The sequence below is a fragment of the Neopsephotus bourkii genome, unplaced genomic scaffold (genome assembly GCF_033783945.1).
Source record: "Neopsephotus bourkii isolate Nb327-2 ecotype Australia unplaced genomic scaffold, CSIRO-AGI_Nbou_v1 NB_335, whole genome shotgun sequence".
NCBI lineage: Eukaryota > Metazoa > Chordata > Aves > Psittaciformes > Psittacidae > Neopsephotus > Neopsephotus bourkii.
Window position 1 is genome coordinate 641,645 of NW_026900841.1, and position 22,666 is coordinate 664,310.

The 22,666-nt window shown below is 45.9% G+C and overlaps 1 protein-coding gene across 4 annotated transcripts in view; it reads left to right on the plus strand.

The window, feature by feature from the left end:
- Positions 1-18,758, plus strand: part of FN1 (fibronectin 1) — a 54,674-nt gene extending 35,916 nt beyond the window's left edge. For 2 of the 4 annotated variants that reach the window (XM_061348049.1, XM_061348045.1), the window contains 19 exons: positions 335-604; positions 993-1,109; positions 1,546-1,710; positions 2,973-3,128; positions 3,846-3,959; positions 5,460-5,729; positions 7,580-7,767; positions 8,773-8,860; positions 9,041-9,217; positions 9,323-9,412; positions 9,626-9,805; positions 10,358-10,447; positions 11,214-11,680; positions 12,161-12,299; positions 13,754-13,918; positions 15,212-15,337; positions 15,931-16,037; positions 16,324-16,434; positions 16,817-17,679. In XM_061348049.1, the coding sequence (XP_061204033.1) occupies positions 335-604; positions 993-1,109; positions 1,546-1,710; positions 2,973-3,128; positions 3,846-3,959; positions 5,460-5,729; positions 7,580-7,767; positions 8,773-8,860; positions 9,041-9,217; positions 9,323-9,412; positions 9,626-9,805; positions 10,358-10,447; positions 11,214-11,680; positions 12,161-12,299; positions 13,754-13,918; positions 15,212-15,337; positions 15,931-16,037; positions 16,324-16,434; positions 16,817-16,891 (3,095 nt within the window). In that variant the 3' untranslated portion in view covers positions 16,892-17,679. Of the gene's footprint in view, positions 1-334; positions 605-992; positions 1,110-1,545; positions 1,711-2,972; positions 3,129-3,845; positions 3,960-5,459; positions 5,730-7,579; positions 7,768-8,772; positions 8,861-9,040; positions 9,218-9,322; positions 9,413-9,625; positions 9,806-10,357; positions 10,448-11,213; positions 11,681-12,160; positions 12,300-13,753; positions 13,919-15,211; positions 15,338-15,930; positions 16,038-16,323; positions 16,435-16,816; positions 17,680-17,723 lie in introns of those variants that run through there. The other 2 variants (XM_061348047.1, XM_061348048.1) reach the window with 2 other exon arrangements.
- The last annotated feature ends 3,908 nt before the right edge of the window (positions 18,759-22,666 follow it).

The window sequence follows — 22,666 nt, forward strand, 5'->3', positions numbered from 1 at the left end:
ACATACTTATGGTGTCTGCCTGAGAACCAGCCAGGCAGAGCCTGTCATATCTATCACTCAGTCTTTTGTGTTTCATAACTGTGTAATAGAGCATGCTCATGTGCATTGTTTATGTTGCGTTTGTGTGTGCCATGCTTTCTTTTCCTACAGTTGTGTTTCAGTTGTTGTTTATCTCCCTTTGATCATTAACACATACTTATTTATTTCTATGGCTAAATAGCATTTAGCTTAGGATCTGGTAGCGCTCTAGTATCGAGCATAATGAAATATGTTAGTGATCATGATGACCAGTAGTTTGGCTGAGCTCAGTCTCTTATCTCTTTGAAATACCCAGCTCTTGATTCCCCAACTGGCCTTGACTTCTCGGATATAACTGCTAATTCCTTCACCGTGCACTGGATTGCTCCTCGTGCAACCATTACAGGCTACAAAATCCGGCATCACCCAGAGCATGGTGCTGGCAGACCCAAAGAGGACCGTGTGCCTCCCTCACGGAACTCCATCACCCTTACAAACCTGCTTCCAGGGACTGAGTATGTGGTCAGCATCATTGCCATCAATGGCAGAGAAGAGAGCTTGCCTTTGGTCGGCCAACAAACAACAGGTAAGCCTTGAGAAAGCACTGGCTAAAAGTTGCCATGAGGAATTTTGGTGTCCTCTAGCAAAGTAATTGCTCTTGAACCAGATATTCCCTACCAGCTAGTAAAACTTTGCTTATGAGGAAGTGTCTATGATACTGACGTAGGGCCTTATTCAGAAAATGGCAAGAAACTATGCTACTTTCAGATCAAGTTGGATGTCTTTAGGGCCAGCAGACTTTTTTCATTACATCTAGTCCAGTACTGGATGGATTTTAACCAGGTACATCACTTGTAGAGGTGTGTGCACTGGGCTAAAAGCAAGGGAGATGAGTAGCAGAGGAGTATGATAGATGGAATATTTGACTGGTGTATGTTAACTGCATTTAAACTCTCTCAATTCTCTGTTTCTAGTGTCTGATGTTCCAAGGGACCTGGAAGTGACCCCCACCAGCCCAACCAGCCTTGTGATTTCCTGGGATGCCCCTGCAGTGACAGTCAGATACTACCGGATCACTTATGGTGAAACAGGTGAGGCTAGGCTGCTACGGCCAATCACAGAACAGAAATTCTATTCTGAGGCCATTAGAGAGCCACAGCAAATAGCAAAGGCAGGTTTGACTGTAGCAGACAAAAACCTCTTGTATCTCTGAGATTCTTGCAGCATATTTAGAGAAGATTGTAAAATGTAGGTGCTGTTTGTTTTTAAAGGAGAGCAAATCACTTTCTGTCTACCAAAAAGAGAGAGTATCTGGAGCATTCCAGACATTTAGAAGTAGTTCTCTGTACATATTTCATTCTTTTCTTTGGATTGGTCTGAAAAAGACTTACACCTAACAACCATTGAAATCAACAGGGCTCTGTCTTCAATGAATGATGCGTATAGGATTATCCTGGTTTTGGTAATGATTTAAAATGTAGAATTTAGAGATCCATTATATTTCTTTTTCCACCCAACCCTTCTTAGGTGGAAGCAGCCCTGTGCAGGAGTTTACAGTGCCTGGCACTATGTCTACTGCTACCATCACTGGCCTCAAACCTGGTGTGGACTACACCATCACCGTGTATGCTGTAACTGGCCGTGGAGACAGCCCTGCCAGTAGCAAGCCAGTCACTGTTACCTACAAAACAGGTGAGACCTGTTTAAACAAAACACACAAACCCCCCTACAGCCTATGTTCAATTATCCCCATAAATTTTTATCACTGATCCCTGGTTTCTTTTACAAATCGTGGGCTATATTGTAAGCCCATCACTTTCAGTGGAGCTGTGTATCATAGAATCATAGAATAGTTAGGGTTGGAAAGGATCATCTAGTTCCAACCCCCCTGCCATGGGCAGGGACACCTCGCTCTAAACCATGTCATCCAAGGTTCTGTCCAGCCTGGCCTTAACATCACCAGGGATGGAACATTCACAACTTGCCTTGGCAACCCATTCCAGTGCCTCACCACCCTTACAGTAAAGAACTTCTTCCTTATATCCAATCTAAACTTCCCCTGTTTAAGTTTTAACCCGTTACCCCTCGTCCTGTCACTATAGTCCCTGATGAAGAGTCCCTCCCCAGCATCCTTGTAGCCCCCTTTAGATGCTGGAAGATTGCTCTAAGGTCTCCACGCAGCCTTCTCTTCTCCAGGCTGAACAGCCCCAACTCTCTCAGCCTGACTTTGTGTGGGAGGTGCTCCAATCCCCTGATCATCCTCGTGGCCCTCCTCTGGACTTGTTCCAACAGTTCCATGTCCTTTTTATGCTGAGGACACCGGAACTGTACACAGTGCTCCAAGTGAGGTCTCATGAGTAGAGGGGCAGGATCACCTCCTTTGACCTGCTGGTATTGTGGTGCCCCAGCATGATAATGGCATGACATAGAAGGGGTTCTTCTGTGGACTTGAACTTTTGGTGGAGAGACACCCTGTGGAGTCCTGGTGGGGATACAAGCAATGTTTGACTGCTTATTTCAGAGTGGAAATCCTGTTTGCCTCTCTTATGATGGGACCACTCTTGGCTTAACTAACTCTGGTGCTTGAGGCACACTGTCATATTATGTGATCCTGATGAGACCTGGCTTTCTAATGCCAGGACTGTCATCTCACTCCTCATCTGGATATAGCCTAATCCTACTCCTTCTGCAGCTGTGGATAAAGGCATTTAGTATCCTTTAAAACAACAAAAATCCTCAGCTAATATTGATACGAAGTCAGTCACCCACACATCTTGGTTAAGGCTCTTTTGCTCCGGGCTATCATGAGGGATAAATAAGTAGCAACGTTTGTTTGCTGTTCCAAGAAGCACAGCTAGGAAAGGAAAAGCAGACTAAAATTCAGAAAGGAGGCAAGAGTGGGGGGAGGATTCCCTGTACCAACATGCTCAAAAAAACCTTTTTTTGTTGCCCAGAAATAGACACACCATCCCAGATGCAAGTTACCGATGTTCAGGACAACAGTATCAGCATCAGATGGCTTCCTTCGACATCCCCAGTCACAGGGTATCGTGTGACAGCTGTCCCCAAGAAAGGACATGGGCCCACAAAAACTAAAAATGTCCCTGCAGGTAAGAGCAAGATCTGTAAAGAATGAAAGATGTGGCCACCAGAATCAGTACTGTCAGGCACTAGGTACATGCTTGATGCTCGAATCCTGCTGACTTCAGATGGGTCTCATTCAGGAGAAGCTAAGACAAATTTTTACCCTGAAAGTTTTGCATACCGCGAAGGTTTGCTTTGGAACCCTCAGTATCTCTGAAAGGCACCTGGATTTCAAAGAAATGCCATTGGATTTTCTAGCACCCAGCGAAGCTTCCTCTGAAACCCTTTTGAAGGTCCCATAATGTGGCCCTTGCTCATTGCCTGGACTCGGTCACACAGGCTGCAGCCTTGGCCTCATTACCATAAGGCTTGCCAAGTCAGCTCTCAGGTTGCTCTCAAGAGCACAGTGTATTTTGTAGGATCAGCAGTGATTAGCACTCTAGGGATGCAGTTGGGTTAATGGTCAGACTTAACCCAGAAAATGATGAAAGCTGGTCTTCTCTTGCTTTATTTTTACTACTGTGCTGACCTGCCCTTTTAGCTGGGGGACTTTCAAACAGGTACAAATTGCAGATGCAGTGTTGTGCACTGGCAGAGAAGCATAGTGCAAGCAAAAGGCAAACTTGATATGTCAATCCCATCTTGTTTAATGATGTTTATTCATGGTATGGCTTATACAGGCCCTTCATTCAAGGCTACTTAGAGGCCAGCTCTGATGGACTAATGTTGTTCTTTCCTGCCAGATCAAACACAGGTCACTATTGAAGGTCTGCAGCCCACAGTTGAGTACATGGTCAGTGTCTACGCTCAGAATCAGAACGGAGAGAGCCTCCCCTTGGTAGAGACAGCTGTCACCAGTATGTATTTCACTTCACGGTAACAAAACAAGTGTTATCTATTGGTTTCTACCATGCAGTATCACATTCCCAGTGAAAGCAAGGGGCAGCTGCCTAGTCTCCAGGAGAATGCAAAGTGGTCTCTGCCCTGTGATAAGTACCATGCACCTAAATTGCAGATGCTGGCAAAAAAACGCAGTTTCCTTACCTCAAACAGTGGCAAAATGCAGTTCCTCACCCCCTCAAAATGCTGTGCTTCTGATTTTCTTTCACTAAAGCCACAAAGTCTTTTGGGGTTTTGTTTGCCATCAGCCAATCAGTGGGAAAAAATGTGCAAAGATCTTTCTGGAGCTAGGTGGCAAAGGTGATTACTGGCTACAAAGAGAAGGCAAGAGGGAACATGTAACTCAGAGGAGTATCCCTGATGTCAAGTGCCTTTTTCAGGGACACCTTTGGGATAGGGATTTTGATGCATGTTATTCCCTTGCTCGGGCTGGTATTCAACACCACAGCTCAGCCCCAAATACTTACAGAATTGCCCTAAAGACAAAAAGAGCTTGGGAATAGGGTCCACATCAATTCCTGGACAAAAATCACCTTTGCCAACTAGAAGATGAACTAATATAACATGGCAAATAAAAGAGTTGAAATCCTCTAGAAAAGCATAATTGGGATCCAATATAAAAATGATATGCCAGAACCTCACCTTTTGTGTAACAAATGGGTATAGCTCTGTGGTAGCCACTCCTGTGGAACAAGGCTCACTTACCTTGCTGTCCAGCACTGAGCTCCCACCTTGCTAGGAAAAGCTGATGAACTGATCAAAGTAGGAAGCGTGCATATCACCCAGTTGCACCTATGGACATTCCCTTTGCACTCAATATGAAGCTAAAAAGTTTGTTTCTAGCTGATTTGAAACTATAATATACTGAGCAATTTGCTTTCTTGGTGAATGTGTTAATTGGATATTAATTTATGAAAGAAAACAGCGGGACTGATTCTCCTTGGACTGGTGCTTTGCAGCAGCTTACAGTAGTGAAAAGCAAATGCAGCATGAAACCAAACTTCCCAAGGCAGATGGTTTGACTGGTGACCTTTAGCACTAGAAACCAGTTACTGGCTCTGATGGTAGAAACAGGGCTTAAAATTCCCACTTCCCTTTTTTCTGTTGACCACTTGAAGGTAGCTCAATGCTGCAAGAGTTGTTTGAAAGGGGTTTAGTGCTAATGGCATTCAAATATAGGTAAGGATTGGTGGCCTGGCTGCTTTGAAAGTATTAATGCGTTGGTTTTTTTTACCAAGGCCATGGTAGCCTTCCTGCTGCCTGGCACCTGCAGGCTCTCAGCCTCATTCAGCACAGTGTAAGCATGTGTGCAAGGTGCAAGCACAGAGGAGAATCAAGTCCCCCCACTCTCGCGCAAAACCGAAAACTGCTTTGCATGTAATAGAAGTGCTTTTTATTTTCCTCACCCACAATCTGCTTTTTATCACATAACCTCTTCCCGTTAATTTGCCTAACAGACATTGACCGCCCTAAAGGACTAACATTCACTGAGGTGGATGTTGATTCCATCAAAATTGCTTGGGAAAGCCCGCAGGGGCAAGTCACCAGGTACAGGGTGACCTACTCAAGCCCTGAGGATGGAATCCATGAGCTATTGCCGGCCCCAGGTGGCGAAGAAGACACTGCTGAGCTGCATGGCCTCAGGCCAGGTTCTGAGTACACTATCAATATCGTTGCCATATACGATGACATGGAGAGCCTGCCCCTCACTGGGACCCAGTCCACAGGTACACCTTTAACTACACCACCCAGTAGGCCATGGCAGCAGTGGCTTCTGCCCTGTTGGGTAAAGTGTACTTCCATGTGCAACTCTGTGCTGGGGAAGCCCCAGGGGCAGCTGAGGGGATGTGATTGCTCTTGAGAGATGGCTTACTTGGTGCTGGAGAGCTGGCTGCAAGCAAATTCAGCCTATATGCACATTAGGGAAGTTAGGGAACGCAGGAAAGATTGGCAGGATTGAAGGAGCAGATTCTAGAGGAAGAAAGAATGTCACTTCATAGCCTTGTCTTGGTCCTCAAGTGGATCACTAATGTCTGGTCTCTACTCACAGAGCCTAATTTATGGTGAACCACCCTCTCACAATGCTCTTGTCTTCAGGATGTGGGGCACCTGCAAGCAGAAGCAGTTACCAATAACAAAAAGATCAAGGCAGCTTTCATTCCCCAAGGTCCTCACTGTTGGATGGAGCAAAAGGAGCATGAAGGGCTAGGAGACTGCCTAACTCTCAGGTCTCACAGGGATCTTTCACTGGCACTACCCTAAGGACTACAGCCCTTGTGCATGCCCATGCCTCTGCTCGCATCACCTCCACAAGGAAAGGACATACTCCAGTCAGGAGAGTCCCTTATGTGCCAGTCTCATCCAATTCCATGTAGAATACATTTCAAATTTCTTTGTCAAAAAGGAAAAGGAAGCTGATAAAATTATTTCCAGCAATATAGAATCCATTGCAGATCTTCCAGCATTACCAGACATGTCCTTACGGCAAAGGTATCACCTCTGTAATAAAGGTCTTCTGTACATTTGTGGTTGAAAAGTTAGCATTATAATTCCAGGGGTGTAATGAAGACAGTGATTCCTAGTGTACAGATTGTTATGCTAAACTGAAGCTAAGTGCTATAATGATTGAAACAGCTGACTGACTACCTGCCAGAAATGCAAATATAGTCATTTTTAAACCCCGGTCTCTGGTTTACCCTTTGTGGGCTCTTCAAAAGCGTATTTGAAGTCATTCAAGACTTTCCATTGACTCTCTAGAGCTTTAGATTGAGCTTTGAGGAAAGCAACAAGGAAGAATTACCTTATATTTCCGCTCTATAAAATTAGAGAACTTCACAGCAACATGCTAATAGTGGGCATTATGGTAATAGTGTATATTTCCCTTGTTTACAGCCGAAGGATTATCAACCGTAAGGCAAGAAAATGTTTCAATGGATGCTCCTTTTTATGTAAACATTTGTTTTCAAAGACATCAATCAGATACATTCGCTCATGAACAGGCTCTTATGTGATGAGCCTTATGGCCACCATAGCTCTGCTTTTCCATTGCCTTGCTCTCTGTGTAGTAATTTACACTTGTATAAGTGGCTGTAAAATGCTTCCCCTCTGCATTTGCAGTATTTTTATATTCTCTTTGCAATTCCTGAGCCTGCTTCCTACTTACTTTTGTAAATCATCCATCCTATGTTAGAAATGAACAGAAACAGGCAAGTGAAGCAGGACTGAACTATCGGCTGTATGATGAAAAGCAGAATTAAACAGACTGGCCTACTGCAGATTTAAGCACCTCCCAAAGCCTTCAACTTATATCACAGCAAGCGTTGTTACTCAGCTAACTTCAGGGCTGAAGCATCAAGACCTTATTATTTCTGCTGGAAAGTATTACTGTAGATTTGAGCACCTCTTCCTGAATTCCTTGTCTCCTTGCACGGAGCTTTGTGCCTGTGTCTGCAGGAGACACACCACTTTTCTGCCCATCTATTTTGAGCTTAAACCTGTCTCATGTTTAGGACAAAATGTTGTTTTATCCAAGATGGTTTTCTTTAAACTAACCATGTGCCAATATGGATTTTTTCAGCAATTCCACCTCCAACAAACCTGAAGTTTACTCAGGTGACCCCCACCAGTCTTACTGTCAACTGGAATGCACCAAACGTTCGCCTCACTGGCTACCGAGTCAGAGTAAACCCCAAAGAAAAGACTGGTCCTATGAAAGAAATCAACCTTTCTCCAGACAGTACATCTGCTGTCGTGTCTGGATTAATGGTAACTCTTTTATCTGTGTAATGCAGACCATGTTGTGGGAAGATGTTAGGAAAACCTGAAGCTGATGGCTACTCAGACTTTAAATACGTGTTACCATAGATTTTAAAAGGCAAGGAGTTGGCCTGCTGAATCTGTATTCTTTTCCTCTCCTCATTGAGCACAGACTGGATGCCTTAATGAGATGGAAATTATCGGGTTCACAATCAACAGTAACCCAGTAAAATACTTTTACTCATCTTTCACAAAAGAGGTCAGATAAGCTGATCTAATGCAGAGGTTTTCAAGCTGTGATATGGGAGCTCTGGCAGTCTTTTGCCTATTTTTAAGACATCTGTAAAATATAAGTACAAAATGCAAGTCTTTTGTGAGTAGGCTTAAATTTGCTATATAGCCTTCTTCTCCACTGGAAACATTTCAGAAGTTCCTCAACTGGAAAAAGCTGAAAATCACTGCTTTTTATGGTTCCTGCTATCTTAAAAAGCTACTGATATGTTTTTAAGGAGTTTTATGAATCATTTTCAAAAATGAGCCTTAAAAAAACATTCTTCTCTAAGTGGGCTCCTGGTCTGATGCAGACAAGGACGAAAGACCATGCTGTAACTTCCACCATTCTCTTCACAGCAAGAACACCTTATCATAGCAAATGGCATCCATTAACCGCAGGATAAACAGGAGGTAAAGTAGGTTTTTCCAGAGAATCAGCTTTAAAGCACTGATTTTAAAATGAGAGATGACAAATAAGCTTCTTCCAGGATTTCATCTGCTCCTGTATGTGCACATGTGCACTACTGGTGTTATCAGCAAGGCCCATGTCTACTCTTTTGTTACAGCTGGAAATAATTAGAATTATCCCATCAATCCTTCACTGATTTCAATTATTTTAAGGTTTCACACTTCAGTGACTGGTGATTGAGAAACGTGACTCTGCCAAACTCTGAATGAGGGCAGGAGTATTTCCTGCTGTGCCTGCTCCTTCTGATAACAGGGTGTAACTGTCCATTCTAGGTAGCAACCAAGTATGAAGTGAGTGTGTATGCCCTGAAGGACTCTCTGACCAGCCGACCAGCCCAAGGGGTGGTCACCACTCTTGAAAGTAAGTAGTGAACCTTTCAAAAATGACCAGTTGGTACTGTGCTGGGTGCAGAGGCTGAGATCCTACTGCGTCAGAATTAGGGCTTGGTACAAAGCTCCAGCAAAGGCTTTCAGAAGCACTTAGCTGGTGAGATTCAGAGTCCTCCATGTACTGACAGGAGACCTTTTCCTTCTGGTGCAGATGTTAGTCCCCCTCGCAGGGCTCGTGTGACAGATGCCACTGAGACAACCATCACCATAACCTGGAGAACCAAGACTGAGACCATCACTGGCTTCCAAATTGATGCTGTCCCAGCGAGCGGGCAGAACCCCATTCAAAGGACCATCAGCCCTGATGTTAGGACTTACACTATTACTGGTAAGTGAGTAGCTTCTGCAGATACAGGTGCTTCCAGGATCATATCAGGAGGTACACTGAGTTCTTCCTCAGATTACTAACATTTATGTTTCAACTTCATTTTAGGCTTACAGCCTGGCAATGACTACAAGATCTACCTTTACACTCTGAATGAGAACGCACGCAGTTCCCCAGTAGTGATTGATGCCTCTACTGGTAAGGAACTTGTCTGACTTCTGCTTATGCTAGCACATTGTAATCACATATGTTCAGTCGGTTTTCTATATCTGACCCCATATAATACTTACTGTGACTTGCAGCAATAGGTTTTACTTCCAAGTTTGAGAAGGGTGTCAAGAAGATGAAGTTTAGGTGAAGAATATGCTTGCCTTTACTGTGTTTGACTTGTGGCCTTTTGTTTTCACCTAGCTATTGATGCTCCTTCTAACCTGCGCTTCCTTACAACCACAAGCAACTCCCTCCTGGCTACCTGGCAGCCTCCAAGAGCCAAGATCACAGGCTACATCATCAGATATGAGAAACCTGGCTCACCAGCCAAAGAGGTTCTGCCTCGCCCTCGGCCTGGCACTACTGAGGCTACTATTACTGGTACCTGTCTCTGTCTTGCGTGGGAGCTCTTCATCTGAAATGCTTAAATTTGAAGGGAGAAGGGGAAAGCCTAATCATAAAATGTGTTGATGGTCACCTAAGAGAAAGACAAAGTTTTGCCCCTTCATTGTGGTTTCTAATGACAGACAGTGGTTTTATAAGGATACTTGTCTTACTTACATGATAAACTTAACTGAGCAGATCAACCATCAGGTTAGAACAATTCACAGGTGTTTCTTCCCACTGTCACCACAGCTATCATCCATTCAAGGAAAAAGCCCTTGACCCTGGCACCCCATCAGTCACATGTCGTGAAGATTCATTATGCTTTGTGTCTGCAGCATCCATGATCCCAGCTGACATGGTCAGATTTGAAACTTGCTTCTAGGAGCAGGAGGTTGGACTCTTTGTAATCTCCTGAAAACCTCAGATCCAAAATACCCATACTGTAGCCATACCCACGTCCCTTTCTACCCTAGGTCCCACATAAAATCCTAAAAGAAAAGCAGCTCTTAAATTTCAGGTTGCTTTATGTCCTTCCTCCTTCCCTAGGTTTGGAACCAGGAACTGAATACATCATTTACATCATTGCTGTGAAGAACAATCAAAAGAGTGAACCACTGATTGGCAGGAAAAGAACAGGTAAAACGAAGCTCTGAAATGCTGTGTGCCAACAGGAGATGATGTCTTCCACTTGCAGAATGTAATCTCAGGGCTGAAATAATAATGTTATCTAAAATATGCTGTTCACACCATTCATCCACACATTTTTTATGAGTCAAATAGGCTTTATAGGGAGGTTTTCCTTTCTAGAATGCAGGAGGTAAGATTCTGAAGTTACATTAATCACATTTAGCTGTGTTTGAACCCCAAGAACAAAACAATATGCTTGGTGCTTGATTCCTGCCTGGTTAACTAACTGATAATTGAATTAGGATTAACAAACACTCACATTAGTATGCAGCACATGGTGGCCTCAAGGGCAGGGTACTTTAATTTGTTCCCCATTGCACTTCTCTTACTTACTGTAAAACCTCTGCAATGCAAGTGTAGTTTCTTACTACACACCTTGAACAGGTAACCTCTGGATATCTCTTGTAATCATTTCTTCTTAATTTGAGCAGTGCTGGCTTCTTTGGGTAGCAGTGTTCAAAACTGTTGCTCAGCTGTATAAAAACTTTGTACCAACACATTTCCTATGCCTATGTATTAAGGATATACATGTATATAAATATACCTAGAGATAGAAATTTCCTTCACAATCACAGCGATGTCACACAAAGTGTGTTGCATTTTGGGACAATTGCTAATCTCTGATGCTTGGAGCAGTGTATAGCCTCCACTCTAGCTGTTTAATTTACCATTTTTAATGCTTTGCTTTATGGCTTCTCACCTCCTTTCTTGCTAGATGAGCTTCCGACGTTGATTACCAAACCTCACCCCAACCAACCTGACATTCTGGATGTACCTTCCATTGATGAGGGCACCCCCTACCTCACCAACAATAGGTATGACAATGGAAATGGTATCCAACTCCCAGGCACCTCTGGGCACCCACAGACAATAGGACACCAGGGCCAACAAGTCTTCTTTGAAGAGCACGGCTACAGACGGCCTGTACCCACTACAGCAACACCCCTTAGGCCGGGGTCAAGGCGACAACCACCAAATGTAGATGAAGCAATTGAAATCCCTGGGTACCAAGTGCCCATCATAGTTGAACCTTCATACCCCCAGTCCCGTGGGCCCCGGCGCAATGACACCACAGGACAAGAAGCTCTTTCTCAAACAACCATCTCTTGGAGGCCGTTGCTGGAGAGTTCTGAATACATCATCTCATGTCAGCCAGTCAGCCAGGACGAGGATACTCTGCAGGTAACTGAACTCTCCTGGCATAGGAATGGTGTTGGCCTCACCTGTGGTACCAGGCATCTCTTGGGAGTGCAGTCCCTTTGCTGTGTTAAGGGAATGGCAGTGAGAGTTAGCTTCAAAAGTCTTTTTAACACGTAACTGAAACAAGGCAGGGTAAATGCCTCTCTCCTCTCCATGGTGAAGGCTACAGAATAAAACTGCTAAACCAGAAAACCCTTGGAATGCTGTCAGCATCCCACCAGGGAAAGGACAGTCAGGGAGGTGGTCGGGGGTTTCAAAGACAGATGCTGCTTCCCTGAAGACTTTTAGCCCCTCTCTTTTGTCTCCCTTGGTTTCTGTTTCCCTTAAATGGTGGTAATAACATATACCTCATGGGCTCCATCATATGCAGAGCATAGAAGTCAACCTAAACACCTATGTCTTTACTACTTACCTAGGGAGTAATCATTCTTTCTGGTGACTTGGCATTGCCTCTTGTTGCAGTTCAGGGTTCCAGGCACTTCCTCTAGTGCTACGCTCACTGGTCTTACAAGAGGGGCCACCTACAACATCATAGTGGAAGCCCTGAAAGATCACCGGAGACAAAAGGTGCTGGAGGAGATGGTCACAGTTGGCAATACTGGTAAGTAAAAGCCTTATGGAGTCCCAGTGAACCTGTGCTGTCCTTGCTTCATTTCCCTTACTCAAAGCAACCTACCTGTTGCCCAGGCTTAGGAGCAGTTCAGAAAGGAAGCTTCTCCTGACAAAGGAGAGGTCATAGCAGGACATCAGGACAAATGATTTGTGGGTTCCACTGATTCTGGATAACTGGCCCACTGACTGTATGACTAGAGCTATTCTGATCTGCTGTCTAATCATGAAAAATGTGTTTTGAGGTACCATGTGCACCTCCTCTAGGATCAGTGCCAAGGAGAAAGCAAGAGATCTGGTGTTTGCTGCTTGCAGGGGAGGTCAGGGATCATGCTGGTGTTGCACATTCCTGTCCAGTAGCAAAGGTCTGCTGTCCAAATACCACATCATGCTTACAGGAAGGTGCTGGTGGCCAGCTTAACTGCTCTGTCAGTCACTTGCCACTGCTGCTGTGTTAGCTATCCAGCAGCACCACCAGCCCATTGGGAAGGTCTGGCAGCAGGGCAGGCTGCCTGCTGAGATGCTGATCATGCACAGACAGGCAGCACTTGGAAGCCATGTGACCAACCACAAAGTACTTGGGGTCTGAGACAGCACTTGCCGCAGATGGAAAGGCCAGAGCCCACACACACCCTGTGGGACCTAGGCTTTGCCTTTAGCAGCACAGAAGTCTAGCCTGATCTGGTCTGGTCTGGTCAACAACTGGCTCTCCCTCCAGATGCTCCTGTGTGTATTTTGAGGTCAAAAAGGAAGAAGAGGACAGGATGGAAGAAGAGGAAATAAAGAGTTAAGGATTTATTTGTCCATCCATTATGCTGCTCCACGCAGCCTCCCCGGGAAATCAGGCTGTTTCTCCCCTTCCAGCGCCTCAGTTGCCTTATGTCTGTCACAGACTGAAACATGAGCTTCAAACTTGATCATCACACACTGAGCTGTTGGTGTGAAAAACCCACATTTCAATGAAGGCACATACCTAAGGTGTAAATCAGTCCGTCCTGATTTCCACCTTGGTTTGATCTCCTCCTCCCATCCCCCTGCCATGAGCTAGAATCTGAAGTGCCTCAAAAATGTGCACGTGCAGCTCCCAAGCTCCTGCTGTTCCCAGCATCTCACAGCACACTTCTCTCAAAAGCAGGCTAAGTCGGGTTGTTGCTCTCCAGCAGCAAATGCAGAAACTCACACTTGCTTAAAAGTTGGCAAATCAAAATGAAAATAGCCTCCATGTCAGCTTTTTTATCACTCAATCTCTCTGACACATGCAAATAAAAAATAAATCACAGGGAGTCTGGACTGCTGACAGAATTGTCAATATGCCCATGGGGGAGCTCCATTACAGCCAGGATATTATAAGGGAAAAAAAGCCACACGTATTCATTGAAAATCATTCTGTCTTTCAGTAGTTCCTATTGCTGTGTGTGATGCCTGTTTCCTCTCTTTCTGTTCCAGTGTCTGAAGGACTAAACCAGCCAGCTGACGACACCTGCTTTGATACTTACACTGGCTCCTTCTACTCCATTGGCGAAGAATGGGAGCGGTTATCTGAAACTGGCTTTAAGCTCTGGTGCCAGTGTTTAGGCTTCGGCAGTGGCCATTTCAGATGCGACTCTTCTAGTGAGTAGCTTGCTTTTGACCATCCCTGTCTCCAAGCTCCCTGAGCACTAATGACATGTTTGATGGAGCCAGCCTGATCCAAACATGATGCAGATGGGTGCGAGCTCTGAAGTTTTGAAACCAAAGCAGCATTTTGCATCACGAGAAGTGATGGAAAACTGGGGTTGCTCCTGAGCTGTGCAGCTTAGCTAGTAGTGCCACTCACTGCCTCAGCAATGAGCAATGCTGTATTGATACATAATGACTTGTTCACCAAAGGGAAATGTTTTATTTTCCCTACCCTTGCCAGTCATATCTAGGTAATGGGTAACAGTCAGATAGGCAAGAGGCCTAAGTGCCGGTTAAGAAGATGGCTTTGAATATTAGATTATGGTTGAATCTGCATGTCTTAAATATAAACATGGTTGTCATGGGCCAGACAGAACTTGTGTGGATTTCAGTGGGTATTACAGAAAGTCCCCAGGCTGTTTTGCAAAGCAAAAGCAACTTGTGGAACCAGCTGTGTCCCTGCCACGGCAGGAGGGTTGGACCAGATGATCTCCAGAGGTCCCTTCCAATCCTGATGATATGGTGATTTTCTCAGCAGCTCTTTGAAGCTCTGCTAAGCTCTGCAGGCACCACCTCAGCTGGGGAACTAAGATTTATTGTTGCAGGACTGGGTTTTACCTGGAATAATCTCAAATTTTGTGGAAGAAGATGGAAGAAAAGCCTGTGATTGAGTGGTTTAACACAACACATATCCAGCTAATTTAAACTGTAGAGTAAGCTCAGCATAGAGGGTATTTCTGCAGTTTGCATGGCCTCAGAGTGACTGCAGGGAAGACTTTTGTTTTACAGGATTCATGTTTATAATTCATTGTTTGATACACATGGTTTACCCACTGTTTTGCAGTCTCTGTGATACAGTTTTACCAGGTACTTGCACAAAAAGAGCATTTGAAATGTTTCTCTCCCCCTTCTTTCTCCATGTCTATTCAATTCCCTTTTCTTTCTCTTCCTCTCCTGTTATCCAGCACTCCTTTCCCTGTCCCCAGATTTTGTCACATCCTACTTACTCTTTTCCTAAGAGCCTCCAGCCATTTCCTAGAGCTGTAACAGTCTTCAGCAGTTGAAAGCTGCAGCTGAACCCATTTCCACCAGGAACTCACTTCATCCTTGGGACTTGGACAAGCTGAAAAGATCCTTTCTCCTTACTCTCTGTTGGTTGCTGAGACACCGCCAAGGTGTTCTGCTGCTGGGTTACCTCAATGTGTGAGATAACTCCTGCTTCTCTTGTTCCTCTGCCTTCTTCAGAGTGGTGCCACGATAATGGTGTGAACTACAAGATTGGGGAGAAGTGGGACCGGCAGGGAGAGAATGGGCAGATGATGAGCTGCACTTGCCTTGGAAATGGGAAAGGAGAATTCAAGTGTGAACCTCGTGAGTCCCCTTCTGATAATCTGAGCTCCCATTCAGGAAATCTCAGCATCTCAGGACCCTTCCCATTAACTTTTGGTCCTGCCATGGGTGCAAGCAGAGTATCAGGGTGTCTGATCCAGGTTTTGGAGGCTGAATCTGTGACAGATTGAATCTGTTCTCACAAGGGCTGAAGGTGTAAAAGTCACACTCCCAAGCTTGACAAGAAGAAAACTCTCTGTTGTTAGCTAGGATCACAGCACACTCAGCATCTGGCTGCCTGTGGCCCTGGAGCTACACAAGAGGGACATGTCACTGCACCAAGGGGTGTAGATTACCCTAATGAGTAACACCAGACTTTCCTGCAGGGCTTGTCACCTGAATGTCCTCTGACTTCACACTCTGAATTAAACTGTATTGCTCTTGTCAGGCAGATACCCTCATGCTCTAGTTTGAGGTGTCTGGAGAGCTATAAAAATGACTGATGTTCTCCCTGCCAGTCAGTGAGCATCTGTTCAGACAGGAGCCAGAGGCTCCTGTTCTCAGCACCAACCTCTCTGAGACTGCTTGGAGCCAAGGCCAGGCCATGCAGCTGAGCTCTGCCCATTCCTCCACAGATGAGACCACGTGCTACGATGATGGGAAGATGTACCAAGTTGGAGAGCAGTGGCAGAAGGAGTACTTTGGGGCCATCTGTTCCTGCACTTGTTATGGAGGACAGCAGGTAAGCAGGAGGGATGTGGCATGCTGAACACAGAGGGTGAAGAGAGGAGGCTGTACTGAGGGCATTCCTAAGACTGGTGGGTTTCAGGTCAGATGGTGCCTGATGCCTGGCCAAAACAGGCCTCTATAAGAGAAAAAATGACTAGCAGGAGATCTTAAATCTTGCATTAGGGCCTGTGCAAGGTAAAATGGGAGCAGCCTCTGTGGTGTTGGTGTGACTGCTGGCAGCTCCTTGGCTGCCTGCCTCAGCATGGTCTGACCAGTGCACACGTGTTGTGGTTCCCCAGGGCTGGCGTTGTGACAACTGCCGCAGACCCAGCGTGGAGGTGGCCCCCGAAGGCTCTGCTGGGCACACCTACACACAGTTTACACAGAGATACCACCAGGCCACAAACACTGTGAGTAGTTTCCTTCTCTGTGCGGGGTGTGTACAGGGCTTGAGGGTGAGAGTAGTGTGTAGTGCTCTGCTTGGTCACAAGTGCATGGTCCAGCCACTGATCCAGGAAACTGTCACTGAGCTTACCCTTCCACATGTGGTGTTGGGTGCCACACTCACATCAGTAGGATTTCTTGGTTAGTTCTGGGGCATTCCTGCATGCTCTGGCTGAGGTGGTGGTGCATGTAGTGATTTCCTAGTCTTCACTCACTGCTCTAAACCAGCTTGTGTGCTTTGTGCTGAGGAAGCCTAAGTGCTGGCAGCAATCCTCAGCCCAAACCGCAGCATGGAAGTGTCCGTCCTTACAGGACAGAGCACTAACTGATTTCCTTCCCTCCTGACAGAACGTCAACTGCCCCATTGAGTGTTTCATGCCCTTAGATGTACAGGCAGACACACAACATCCACGGGGAAAGTAACATCCAGCAAGACCTCTTGCAGCAATGGCAACAGACAAACCAAAGTCTAAATCCCTGTCTGCCAGGATTACCACCAAACTGGAGTGATGCTAAAGCAAAACTGCAGCTTTGGAGAATGGCCAAATGCTCCGGAGCCATTGTCCCAGCTTAAGCTCAACTCACAGCTTCTCCAAGCGCCACTCTTGGAGTGTTTCAGACTTTTCTCATGATTGATAGCGATTGTCTTGGTTTTGCTCAAAGTGTTGAATACCAGTCAGTATTTACAAATTTAAAGGAAATAAAAGCGGGGGGGGGGGGGGGGGGTGCTAAATCACAAATTTGGGGGGAGGAACAAAAGATTGAGGGAAAGGGGAGGGTGTAGAAATTCAAGGTTCCCGTGCTATGCAAAGAACATTTGAGTACAACATCACTGAAGTTTAGAGATAGGAAAGTCCATCAAACACTTCTGCTTACACATAAGCGTGCAGCCAGCAGTAAGATAGGAACAGCAAATCCAGTCACTGTGATATTTAAAATATGCACAGTCCTCATTCTTTCTCCATGATCCTAGTATTTTTCTAGCTGTATCTTTGTATCTCATACTGTTATTTATCAGTTTTGTTCCCCTGACTTTCAAGTGTTTTTATATGGGAATGAAATGTATTGAAGACACTTAGTATGCAGTTGACAAAGAGGAATTTGGTGTAATTATGATCAGTGATTATTTTTATACTGTAAGTGCCAAAGCTTTACTACTGTGGAAAAGAATAAAAAACAACTCTTTTAATAAAACAGATTTACAAACCAGGCATGCAATTTAAGCGCTTCTCTTTGCTACTACCATGGAATCTAGGATGAAGATTATTATTCTGAGCTGGAGTAACATTGCCTTGAAACAAGATGGAACAAACATCTCAGTGAAGCATGGAGTAAACCTCAAGAGAATACTTGTAGAGCAGTTTGCTAATTGCAGACTTCCAGCTGCACCCCCTTGCCCCAGTAGAGCCACTGTATGTATGTATGTATATATGCCATGCTGCTGGAGGCAGGGGCTTGCTTGCTTTGTGGGAATAGGTGAGGAAGGGAAAGGGAAAAGGAAGTATTCCCTGCTTTGAACAGGAACAGAGGTAGCAATGGCCTTCAGTCCAGCTAGACACTTAAATATCTATCATCAGATATGCTTTCGGTGAGGTTGAGTAGCCGAAATGAACGAGGCCATCCACACCTGTGAAATCAGAAATGTTCAAAGACTCACTGTCTGTGGGCCCAACGACTCCCACCCAGGTCCAAATTGATCCTGGGTCTCTTGAGACCCTGCTCCATGCCTTGCCCCAGAGGAGGCTACAGTTCACCCCTGTTTACAATGAAGCATCTCTTCCCCATGACCACCTAAAGGGTTTGCCTTCCTTCAGCTCTCAGCTATTCCATCTCCATTTGACCACAAGGAATTCAAATGCCCAAATCCAGAACTGAGGCTGTTGGAACAGTGAGCATGCCCTTGGGCACTGCTGCCACAGCAGCCTACAAATCCTTCATCCTGCCCTTACCTCTGCAGAAAATAAGAGGGGAACAGAGAGTGCCTGGGTCTATGCTGGCTTTCAAGTCTGCTGTGCTGCTGCCTCATGGGGTGGGGAGGGGGGTATTGGAATTCTCCTCAAAAGCTTTTTTTAAACCGAAGCCAGTCTTGATTTTACTGAACAAAGTTTGCCATAAGTCCCGTGCGCTTGTGCTGCCAACCTGCAAAACCTGTACAGCATCTGCAAGGACAGGACAAGAAAGGTTCTGTCATGATCCCTCAGACCACATCCCTCTCTCAGCTACACAAGTACTGTATTGCTCAAGTCAATGGATTTCTCTGGGTTGAATAAAGTATAGCATGAAAATAGAATCTGGCTTCTTAACACACATGGCAGATATTTTCAGAGGTTGCTACCTATAGAGCAACCAAAACATTTGCAAATGGTGAATGCAGCAGAAATCAGTTCTGTCCCACCAGCATTCAAGAGCCAAATGAGTGTTAAAAATGCATGAGAACTAAAACTGGCGTAGACAGACACACAGAATACTTTCCTGTTAAAGCACATTTCTATACACACAGTACATCTCATGTCACATCACTTGTGACAGCAGCACTCTTCTCCCTGCAGTGAGCATTATGAGATAAATGTATTTAAACACTGCACTTGCCTCAGGTCCCTCTAAAGGTTTGTTTGGGCCTTAAATCATGAGGTTTTGCATCTCTGGGAGCATCTGTTTAACATGTACCAGGGCTGGGTGTTGGGTCAGCCAGGTAAACCATCTATTTTCAGTTACATTTTACTGTAAGTTACATTCACAGGGTGCCCAGAGAAGCTGTGGCTGCCCCATCCCTGGCAGTGTTCAAGGCCAGGTTGGACACAGGGGCTTGAAGCAACCTGGTCTAGTGGAAGGTGTCCCGGGCAGTGGCGAAGGCTTGGAACTGGATGAGCTTTAAGGTCCCTCCCAACTGAAACCAGACTGGGATTTGAAACCCACCAGCAGAGCACAGCACCGGGGCAGTGGAAAGGTGAGATCCAAGGTACCAACCACACACCTTCCCTTTTAGAAACAACCAAAAGGAACCAAAGCTTCTGAAGGTTCCCATGCTTCACCCAAGATGCAGCACAAAGTGGCAACAGAACAGCAGCTAGGCCTTAAAAACACCATTTATATCAATGGTCACCTTGAGTGCTCAGAGCAACTGATGGTGTCCAACCAAAGCCACTTTCAAGGCTGGGGCAGCTGCTGCTGTTAACAGGGAGCTTTCAGATGTCCTGGGCTCCCAGTCCAGGTGCTCACAGCTATGCCAAGCCCAGTGGCATTTAAACCCTTTTTCCACAGAGGCACATCTCCACATGGTTTGTCCTCTCAGCTAGCTCAGAGCTCCAGCCAGAGTACAGGAGCAACCAGAGTCAGGACTCTGTACTGCAGGGAAGAGGCCCTTGGTGGCTGAAGGGGAAGAAAAAATGAAAGAAAATATGTGGTACTGACTGAAAAGGTGGAGAATGGCTCCTGCTCTCCTTTTACTTCCCCCCTTTGGGAGCTATTGCTCTGCCAGCACGGGACATGCTGGGATCAAGGTGCCACACAGTAACAGTGCAAACCAGACCCTGTCAGCAGCCAGCTCTTCAAAAAACATCAACTGAAGGAGCAGAACTATCCCCTCCTTGAGAAGAGACATGCCCTTTCCTATGGAAAACACATACTAAGCAGAGCTGCCTTTAATCATTGCAGATATCAAAGGGAGAAGTCATTCACTCAACTAGCAGGAGCCCAAGGTACCTCATGAGGAGCCCTTCTGGACTAGCACAGCCTGTTCTTACAAAGAGCTGTGCGAGGGGAAGGCTCACAGCTCTTCAGCCCAGCTGTCAGCAGGGACTTCCTACCAGCATCAACTGGATCCCCCCTTCAGGGAATCTCTCAGCAGTTTGGAAACAGCAGCTCCCACCCTGACCTTACAGAGCAGCAGCTGAAGCCCTTGCTTTCAGACCTGCATCCTAGGTTTGCTAGCATCTTCTACAGAAAGCTCACCTGGAAGATCAGTGTCCATTAAGTTTCATTAACAGTGCACCAAGGACAGCAAACAAAGGGTATATTATGAGCAGGAGCACAGAATTCACCAGGTGCTTATTACCAATCTATTTTAGCCAACACTCTACATGATGCAGATAAAGAATGAGCTAAAAGCTTCTGAGAGAACCTCATAGCATCTATGCACCAGCTACAGTCAGAACAGCATGGCAGAAAATACATCAGCAATAGAACAACAGTGGAGGAAAGTGTCTGAAATCCAACTTTTGAAGTATAAACTAATAAAACCAGGGAAGACTAAAAACATTGACAATCCATGGGAAGCAACAGCACAGAAAGCAGTCAGGGCCAGGGCTTGGGGTAACACATCCAACAGGCAAGCCTTAAGCAATGGACTGTTTCTACTCTGGACTGTCTTCATCTGAGCCCCAAAAGTAGGATCCTCTCTACCCTGTCCTGACTAATCCAGCCACTTGGAAATAAGCCACTTTAGACACCAGAAAAGAGAGGAGACTGCTCTCTTCAGCCAGAGCAAGGGCACACAGAATTCCTAGGCAGTACCCAGTGCCTCTGACACAAGGAGAGTGAGGGGCACACACATACATACAGGACATGGAATGACAGCATTAAAAGGAAAACCAGTGTGTGGAAAGGAAAACCAGGTGCGCAATGGGCAGGGTTGCACTCTGTGCTCCCTGGTGGAGGTCCTCCTGCAGCAGGTGGCTGAGCTGCAGGATGCTATTAATAGGCTGCAAGATGTCAGGGAAGCTGGGAAGAAGCAGGGATGCTTGCTCCAGGCCCAGACTGTGCAGGGGCCTCAAGTGTCCATCATAGCTCATGGAGGAAAAAAGGAGGTCATTAACCCAGGAAGCTGGGAATTGGTGATAAATAAAACCAACAAAAAAAGGAGGAAAAGGACAATTAAAAGCAAGGGACTTCCTCCTAAATCTGTTGTCCCCACGCAGAACAGCTTTGCTGTCCTGCAGGGGGCTCATAAGGAAATGCACTTGCACCAGAAACAGCCGGCTAATGCACTGGTAAAGAAGATCTCTACTGGTGCTGCCAGGAAAAAGCAGCGGGTTGTAGTAGTAGGGGATTCTACTTTGAAAGGGACAGAAGCACTCGTCTGTCAGCCTGACCCTGTCTCAAGGGAGGTGTGTTGCCTACCAGGGGCACGGATCAGGGATGTGGCAGAGGATGCCTGCTCTAGTAAGCCCCACGGACTATTACCCACTTCTGGTGATACATGTGGGTGCTAGGGATATAGATAGTAGTAGCCTGGGGACCATAAAGAAGGACTACAGAGCCCTGGGAGAGGCGGTTAAGGGCTCTGGAGCTCAGATAGTCTTTTCATCTATTCTCCAGGATACAGGGGAGGACCTAAAAAAACCTAGGAGGATTAGCCAGGTTAATAAATGGTTAAAAGGGTGGTGTCACAGTCAGGGGTTTGGGTGTCTTGAACATGGGACCCAAGTTTGTAGGCCAGGTCTAGCAGGGGCTGGTGGAGCTCGTCTTTTGGTAGGAGGCTTGCCAGACTGGTCAAGGATGCTTTAAAGTAGATGTGTTGGGGGAGGGGGGCATCATTCCATCCCAACACACCCAGTCAGTTGCCAGCACCTATAATAAGTGCTCGGAGCAATGTAGAGATATTCCAGCTGCTCCAGCCAATGAGCCAGCTTCATTTGGAGCTCGGCTCAGATGCCTCCACACAAACGCCCGTAGCATGGGGAGGAAAGAAGAGGAATTAGAGATGAGCGCATGTCTATGGGGGTATGATATAATAGGCATTGCAGAAACATGGTGGAATGGCTCCTATGGCTGGAGTGTTAGAATGGAAGGTTACAGACTCTTTACAAAAGACAGACCCAGCAGGAGGGGAGGGGGAGTTGCTGTTTATGTTAGGGATAGGCTGGAGAGTATGGAACTCTGTCTGGGGACAGGTGAGCAGTTGACAGAGTTTGTGGGTCAGGGTTAAAGGGAAAACAGCGATGGGAGACATTACTGTGGGGATCTATTACAGACTGCCTGATCAAGAGGAACCTGCGGATGAAGCACTCTATAGGCGGATAGGAACAGCCTCATGCTCACAGACCCTCGTTCCCATGGGTGACTTCAACCACCCTGACATCTGTTGGAATGACAGTATGGCCCAGCACAAGCAATCCAGGAGGTTCCTCGATTGTGTGGAAGGCAACTTCCTTCTGCAAGTAATAGAGGAACCGGGAAGGAGAGGTGCCATGCTTGACC